Source organism: Antrostomus carolinensis, unplaced genomic scaffold, assembly GCF_000700745.2.
Source record: "Antrostomus carolinensis isolate BGI_N321 unplaced genomic scaffold, ASM70074v2 scaffold23652, whole genome shotgun sequence".
NCBI lineage: Eukaryota > Metazoa > Chordata > Aves > Caprimulgiformes > Caprimulgidae > Antrostomus > Antrostomus carolinensis.
This window is the reverse complement of record NW_010298232.1, coordinates 90,264-99,108: the sequence shown is the minus strand read 5'-3', so window position 1 is coordinate 99,108 and position 8,845 is coordinate 90,264. Positions and strand designations below refer to the sequence as shown.

Genomic DNA, 8,845 nt, shown 5'->3' with positions numbered 1-8,845 from the left:
CAAAAGATGTTCAAAAGAACATATTATTTTGCAGCTCTGAAAGATTATCCCACTTTTTGTCTTACTGAGCCACAATCAGCTGAAGACCTGAGAGGTTCCCAGTATCTCAGGGCAGGCTCTGCCTCCTCTCTGCCTCTGGGAGGGGGGAGACAATGTCATGAATAAGTGTTGGTTCTGCACTTCCCATCAGCTGCCAATGAGTACAAACCAGACACAATCCCATGCAATATTTTGAATATCAGATAATCGTTTTCCATGTATATAAAACATGTTGGGGTGCGTGTTTGCATGCCTGTGCATACATGCATAGGTGCATTATGTCATTTATTTTTACACTGTTTAATTGGCTGTGAGTGTGGATGTACCGTGGAAATATTTTGTCATTGGACTGGTAAAAGGTGGAAACACACAGAATTGTATGTCCTGCAAGCCTTTTAAATATATTATAACACAAATCAAAGCATCTTGCCCTTTAAGATCAAAAGCGAGGGTAGTGTTAGAGAAAAGTGCTAGTTAGTGTCAAACTGAAGGGTTTTCTCTGTTTTTGTTTGTTTGTTTGTTGCAAGAATGCTAGCCCCATAATATTTTTTTTCTGCATAGTATTTTGAGTGTCATCACATTACATGATGAAAAAGTATAATTGCAATCTATATCTTGCACTTCTTAACCTGTATAAGTGTCCTTAGCTGTTAAGAGGATTTCACAATTTATGAACAACTGACAGCTTCAAAGGTCAGAATAAAGGATTTGCACAAATGCTGGAAAACTGGAGTTAAAAGATTAAATAAGAGTATACAAAACATTATTTTCCATTTTGAGTACCTATACTATTGATATCAACAGCACTTGTTGAAAGAAAGAAGCTGGTGTGTTTCTTTTATGAAACATTTCTAAAGAAGTACGATTTAGAAAATGAGCAGATTTCATTTTATCTTTGGTTTTTATCTGTTTTTTTTAACACTGTAAGAGAACGAATGATCTAGAAATTATCATCTAAGTCTTTCTGTTGAGCTGTCAAGATAAGCCTAGTGAATGTAGTTTTGAAAGACAAGCAGCACTCAGTTTTGTAAGCCTTATCATTGAGTTATTCTTCCTTACAAGCAGGAAGATGAAAATAGTGATAATAAATATAACACAGGGTGAATGAGGGTTGCAAAAGTAGATCCTTGGCTGCATGGAGACACTTAGATATATTAGGATGAAATCACTAGGAATATAAAATCAATGAATGTATATTAAGATACATTAATCTTGATTTTAATGTGGCCTTAATTTACTGCAGTTTAATCCTCTTCATTTTCACTTTCTGCTAGAAACTTGTACTTCAAAACATGAAAATTGTCATATTGCCACAGTGCTTTGACATCGTGTTCCAATAAGCTTGTGAAATGTAAAACTTCATTCTACAAGATTAATTTTTCTATAATCTTGAAGACTGCTATTTTGAAGTACATTTTGGAAGACTCTAATGTGGTAGCATGAAATAAAATGAATTGGTGTCCTGTGTAGCAGGTGGCTTTCACCCCAGAAGACAGTCTCTCAGGACACCATCTATTTATCAAGCTACTTTTTGGGTAGAAAATATCTGTAGGTGTACCTTCACTAGTGACTGAAAATTATAGTTAATAAGGAGGTAACTAGAATATGCATAACTCACAGACAATTACTGTTTTCAGTAATCTCTTGGGGTTTTTGATTTATGTGTTTGTTTGGGTTTTTTTTTTGTTATTTCTGTCCACACAGTGCTCAGGTGTGCTACAGTAAATATCAAATATTGAAAGAGTAAATTCTTTGTCAAGCAGAAACAATATGCATTTGAGCTGGTGTGGGCTAACAGATAATGTTTGAACTTGACCCCTGCCAGCCCCCCATCGAGACTATTTCAGTATCTGGTTTTGTGTAATCAGTATTTCCCTTTCTACCTTTTTATTTGTGTTATCCCTTGGCTAACAGTCAGAATATTGCTCCCAGCTGGTACAAATGGCAATGTCAGTCAATATATTTTCCACAAAGTAAATATCTTGTCTAGAATACAGCTGGGAGGGACCTTGGTTTCACACTAAGGGCTTAGGCAGAGCTTGATCCATGCAGGTATGTGAATCCATCTTATTCTTTTCCTCAGTAAATGAGTGTGAATCATCTTTTGCCTGGTCAAGAACATGGTCATCTAATATTAACTATTCATTCTGTGGAGCCTTAGCATACCTCTTCATCTGTACATCCAACTTTAAAGGAATGTAACCTCCATTTTCCTAGTAATAACCTTGTTTTTCTTCTTCAGCTGTGGCCCTTTGTTTGGCCGTCATGGTGGCTGACTGGATGAGGCCATTGAATTTGCAGCTTCTTTTGATATTCAAACTTTGTGCCCTGGACAAGTAAGGTACAAAAAGGAAGAAAAGGCTGAGGAAGGTAAAAGACAAATCCACGGGTGCATGTCACATGACAAACAAAGTGAACAAAATTGTTTCAAAAGCTTTGGTTACATGGATGCTGAAATAGTCTTGGGATGTAGCAATCTGGAAAAGACCACATTTTTTTCACTTTCATCTTGATGTGATGAAGGAATTATGGAACAAAAACCCCTAGAAGGGGACAAGCAGCAGACTTTGAATGATACACAGGTTAGCCAATGGTTACATGTTGAGCATAAGTACACTTTCAGAACTGATGCAGTTTTGGAAATGGTGGTGCCATAAACAACATAAGATAATGTTCATCACGATTTACCTAACATTAAGGTTCTTACATGACAGTGACAAAAAAGCTTTAGACAAGTTTGGGCTTTAGAAGCCTTCTACCATGATTCATTTGGATTATGTAACGATCTTCCAAACTCCTATGCCTCTTCTACACAGTTATTAAAATTCCCTTTTTTTTTTTTAACCTAGACGAAGACGTATTAAACAGACACACACACAAAAAAAAAATAACAATTTTACATAGAATGACCAAAAATCGTGGACTCTAAAGCCCTTCTTGCAGAATACTCTCAGAAAGCAAGGAACTGTGCCTCCAGTCCACGTACTTGAATAATTCCTCAAACATCCTCATGTCCTCAAGATTTATTTTCAATAATTAAAAAAATGTTTTAAAGTGTAGTTCTCAGGGGTGGAGTTGATGCCTCATGTCAGTATTTCCACTAACTTCTTGGATTGCACATTCCATAGAAGAGCATAAAGTGCTATGGCATTTATTTTTTTTAAATTTAATTTGGAACTTCTTCACCCTTTCCATTATTATTTTTATTATTATTTTTACCTTGTAGCTCCTATATTCTTGTAATTACACATAAGGAGATGCTTAAAGGTCTTCTTGAAAGTAGCATTGCAGAGCGCATAACAAGCAGGATTGATGGTGCTGTTGATATAACAGAGCCAATAACCTATGGTCCATACAGTGCCAGGGATACAGGATGTGCAGAAGCTGTTGATGAGCACCATCACATTGTATGGGGTCCAGGTGATGATGAAGGCCAGGAGGATGGCCAAAATAGTCCTTGTTACTTTTTTCTCTCTAGAAGGAGGTGGTTTCTTTTTGGCTGGCTGCTTTGTCATCTTGACAATTTTCCGGGCTACACTATTCTGCTTCTCCTCCCCATTGGTGCCTACAATCTCCACAGTAGTGTTGGTGGGGGCACAGCAGTCACCTTTTTGGGACTTGGTGACTATCCTGATGCATGTCAGCTTGGAGTTCTCCACTTTGAGATGGTCTTGAGAGGTAGAAGCCTGGCTAACATCTTTGGCAGCTTCGTCATCTTTCATGTTGGAAGCGACCACACTGACAGAGGTGGAGTCGTTGGAGCTCTCCTTCTCCTCCCCTTGAACACAGTTCTCCATCACAGTCTCTTCGGTGGTTTTTCCATTCTGAATTTTGCTGTGCTCCAACCCATCCCCACTGGTTGGGATGTTGTTATTGTTTGGTTTCACTATTTTACCTTGGACAAGGCTGGGGGAAACTGTGTCTTGGTTTTGGGCAGCTTCTTTTTTCCCTTTCTTTATCCGACTCTTACTGGCTCGAGAGATTTGCCAGTAAAGGACAGTCATGATGATAACAGGCAAATAGAAGGCTGCAATGGCAGTGCCAAAAGTGACGGCAGCATTGGAAAAAAACTGGATGTAGCAATCCCCATCTGGGACAGTCCTTCCTCCCACAATGAACTGCCAAAAAAGAATTGCAGGGGCCCAAAGGATGAAGGACAGCACCCATGCAGCTGCAATCATCATGCCTGCCATCTTAGTGGTCCGCTTTACAGGATATGTCAGAGGCTTGGTGACACAAAAGTATCTGTCAAAGCTGATAATAAGGAGGTTCATTACAGAGGCATTGCTGACCACATAGTCAAGAGCCAGCCAGAGGTCACACACCACAGGCCCTAAGGGCCAGTAACCTATCACAGTGTAGAGGGTGTAGAGGTTCATTGAAAAGATGCCGATGATCAAGTCAGCGCAGGCCAAGCTGAACAGGAAATAGTTGTTGACAGTCTGTAGGTGCCTGTTGACTTTGATTGACACCATGACAAGGATGTTCCCAATGATGGTGACTAGACTGAGAGACCCTGCTACCAGGACGATGAAGACCACCTCAACAGTTTTATAGGGGCTCTCCAAAGCCATCACATTTTCAGTGGAAGAGTTTATGTACGTTGAGTTATTCATTTCGGTTCTGCTAACAAGATAACCAATTATCACTTAAGCCTGCAGAGGAAAGAAAACAAAACAGATACTGTCATGAAATTAGACCCTTGGCCTTTAGGAAATGGATCCCAGAAAAACTGTTTGGAAAGAGTTTACAGGTAGAACATGTGTTCAGAAGGACCAGTCAGCTTTGGCTAATGAAAACACTATACAACATTCCCCTTAGGAATAACATAACATAACAGTGTGATACCTCTAAATATGTGATAAAGACATAACCTTTGAATCCAGATCTAGATTTTTAAGTTCTCAGATGCATTTTTTCTCTTTGTCCTGTTATAAAACTAATATTGGCTTGAAAATTTTGGAACGAGATCTGCATATTGATTTATTTCCTACTAACAAAATATTTCACTTTTTTCTCATTTCAAACCCTATTCCAAATAAAAAAGTCCAGTCCTGAGGGTATGCCATTCTTACAACCCAAGGTGCAGATGTTATTCACCAGGAGCCAGACCACATGAAGGTGACATGTTTCCATCTTTCTTCATGTTCCACCTGGTATGCCTATGTGAGGTTTATAGAATAAATTTGTGTCATGTCTCCCTCTAATTTTCTGACACTGCAGTTACTTTTTTTGTCAATATTTGCAAAGATTTTTGCACTGCATCAGACTAAAGTTATTAGACTGTCAATAAATAAAAAAGGTCTGTTGAAGTCAATAGAACCAGTAAACTCACCTCAGTTGAGCATCTGGCTATCTAATTAGATGTGTACAATATTTTTTTTTCCATTTCAGTGAGATTAAAGTTACTTTTTACATCCTTTTGACTATTTGTACCTGTACTATTTGTTTAGTTGCTTTTTTTAACATGATGAGGTTATCTTAGATGCTTGCTCGCTTGGACTTTTTATTATTTTTTTTTTTAAATCACAGCATTTTTAATCTGTATCACATAAAGCTATGACAAAAAGCTTGAAATGGATAGCAGGGTAATGATAAAGAAAGAAACAGATAAAAATCAGTTCTGTTTAGACACAGCAATTCTTTTTGTGCCCTGTATAGCCTACTGGCAGTACTCAATAAATAGTAATTAAACTACTAGCACTATACATTTGATAGAAGACCAAGAAAACAGCACATGCTTTTGCCTTCAGGGTATGTACTATCCTTTTGTGCATCCCCTGGAAGTCAATAGAGTGTACTGGAATTGTACAGCCAGTCTCTGAGCGCTCATTATTTATGAGCTGTGCTCAAGGGATTATTGAGGCATGAAGGCCAGATGTGACAGAGAAGTTATGTTGTTTCTAATTGGAATATTCTCCTTTTTTCCCCATTCATAAGGCATTGCTTCTTTAAGACAGAGCTTGTAAAAGTGGTAGTACAACTAAGACAACAAATTCAGTTATGTTTGGCTCCTCTGTACATCACGGATTAACAAATCCTCCTCTGGCCTGTGTGACTAACCTGCTGATGCACAGACATATACGATCCATGTCACTTAAATGCAGCAATACCTTTTCACTGTCATTTCAGGACTGCATATTTTCTTACTTAGGCAAAAGGAAGAGGATGATGCAAAATGTCAGCACAACAGCAAAACCCCTTCTGATCTCTAAGAAAAATAAGAAAGTTCGTCCCTGTAGAAAAGTCAAAATGCAATACCAGGGTAAAGGTTTTCTGTCTGAGGCAACTTTATAATCTTGTAATTTATACTTAAAGAAATACAACTGGCAGAAGGTGGGGCTCATGCATTTTCCTTTGCTTTTAGAAACAGCTAAGATTTTTTTGCCAGTTCCATGTTGAAGTGAATACTTGGATAAATAGAGGAACTTAAGGCTAGACAGACATTTATTTCCTACTATCTGTTCACAGGTACATCCCTAAAATCCTTGGGTTCAGGTTCAAGAAAACAAAACTGTGAGGAGGAATGCTTTAATTAAATATATGCTTTGTACAGTAGGAATAGGCTGAGTGGAATATAACAGAATTTACACTCTGTGCAAAAAATAGACAGGAAAATAACCCAGACATCTTTAATACATAGAACAGTCATTTCAGCAATTCACTGTGTGCTTTTCATCCAAAGCTTCACAGCTGAGCAGCTGGCTATCCAGTTAAATGTGTAAGATATCAATTTTTTGGGACAAGCTAAGAACTTCTTCCAAGCAGAATTGTTTATGAACATTCTTAACAGAATGTATTTTTGATGAAAAGACAAAATAACTCACATAGATGTATTGATTTAAAAAAAAAAATAAAATCAGCTGAAAAGAGCTTATGAACTAGGGCTCTGCAGCTACCTCTGGTGACAGAGAGTGAGAGGGGGAGCAAGAAGAGAGTGAGAGAAGATCAGAACTGAAAAAGTTGTGCTTTATGGTAAGAAAACATGTGTTTCTTTACAATTTAATTTTGACAAAATGTTCAGAGATTTTGTTTTCATTCCACTGAAGAACTAAAATTAATTTTAAAACCTTGAAACTTGTTGTGAAACCAAATTTCCATCTCTTGGCTAGCTTTATTGCTAAGTCTTTTCAGCTGAATGTTTTACCCACTTTCAGTGGAAATATTGGTAATTCAGCATAAATTCCCCTGATTTTATTATCTGGGATGCAAGGAGCTGGATGAAAGCTAATTTTACTCTTCAGGAATAGGTTTTCACTGAGTTCTTTTGAATGGAAGTAAAACAGGAGTCCCTTTCCTGTGATCTCTCTTTGCACAAAACTTTCCTGTCATGAGAAGGCTGGCATTTCTGGCCTGCAAATTACATTGGCAGTTATGACTTTCTTAGGTATGGAGAAATATATCTGCTATCACTTACTCCAATAAAATCTTCCTTTGCTTGCATCAATGTGATTGTAAAGTGAACCATGTTTTGCCATGTGTGTTGACAAGAAGGTGTGGAGCTGGAGAAACATTTAGTTTCAACTGCTATATATCATCGCTGTTGATAGTACTGCCATTACATGAGCAGAGACAGGGGTATGCATGCTTCCTAACCCAAGACTCCCTGAAATCTGCTGGACTCTTTCCTGCTGGCTCCAGTAGGATTTGAATCAGGCCCGTAGTGAGGTTTCTGTTTCTTATTATGGTCACTTGCTCCCTTGGTACAGGACTGCCTGTGGACTACTTTTGTTTTTGTTGTGCCATGGAGCCCATCTCTCCTGCTGGAGAGGCAGTTGTTATGGGAACAGATGTTATTCATCAGGAAGACCTACGGGGCAGAGGCATTTTAAGGTAATATGACCTCCCGCTATGAGAAGTACCAGATCTTAGTCTTGAACAAACAGAGCCCTCCTCTACAAGCCCATGGGTGTTTGTGGGAATTGTGCAATATGGTACTGACTCTGATGGGCTACCATGATTTATCCTTCTATACTAAGTGCATTCTTGCTAAACAGAGAATAGCCAGAAAAGGCAAGAAATTTCTCTTATGACTTGAAAACTAACCAAGTTCATTTTCTGAATCATATTTAAAAATATATCTGACTTTGTGGAATGCAAACACTATAAATACTGCATGAAAAATGTTCAAAGCCAAGAAATCCACATATAAAATAATTAATTGTTTGATATCTGATATGCAGTTGGGAAACATTTCCAGTAAAGTAGTTTCTTCCCTCTATAGAATTCACAGTGCTGAAAATCATTCCCTTCCCTTCTTTTGACTGGACAAGGTTCTGGGGCAGAACTAGGGGATTTGGTGGGCTACATGGTATGTGCGCTTTTGCAGTGAGTAGTAGACAGACAGCAGCAGGGCATGGGTGGGTTGACCTGGACCCCCATTACCACTCACAAGGAGCAACATAGTCCAGGCTGGCACAGGCTGGAGTAAACCTTCACAGACTGTGCTGACAGACACGTCCTACTTTGCTTTCCTTCATTTACCTTGGAACAGCTGGTTCATTGTAAAAGGAAACTGCAAGGGAGCGTGAGGAAGTAAAATTATGCCATGGAGGATATTAATCCTATTCCATTGCAGACCCTGAGAAGGAGGCCTGCAGAAACAGGAGGGCAAGGAGTAGGGACAAGGACTGCATGTCACCCTTAGGATCATGATCCTCAAACAAGTGGTACTTGGGTATTACACCCTGCTGACCGTGCTTTCCATTTGTCCTGACAGGACTGCATCTCTTTGGTGCAAATGAATCTTGTAGCAATCATTATAATTTTAAATTTAGAGTATATCTCCAACATCTGTCACAAAACA

General features: G+C 38.6%; 1 protein-coding gene across 1 annotated transcript; it reads right to left on the bottom strand.

Annotated features, from left to right (window-relative positions):
• Positions 1–3,098: 3,098 nt before the first annotated feature.
• CHRM2 (cholinergic receptor muscarinic 2) lies at positions 3,099–7,840 on the bottom strand. Its single transcript, XM_010162387.2, has 3 exons — positions 7,828–7,840; positions 6,922–6,934; positions 3,099–4,665 (listed from the first exon to the last, which is right to left on the bottom strand). The coding sequence occupies exons 1-3, from the start codon at positions 7,838–7,840 to the stop codon at positions 3,255–3,257; spliced, it is 1,437 nt and encodes a 478-aa protein (XP_010160689.2). The 3' UTR covers positions 3,099–3,254.
• Between the last annotated feature and the right edge of the window lie 1,005 nt (positions 7,841–8,845).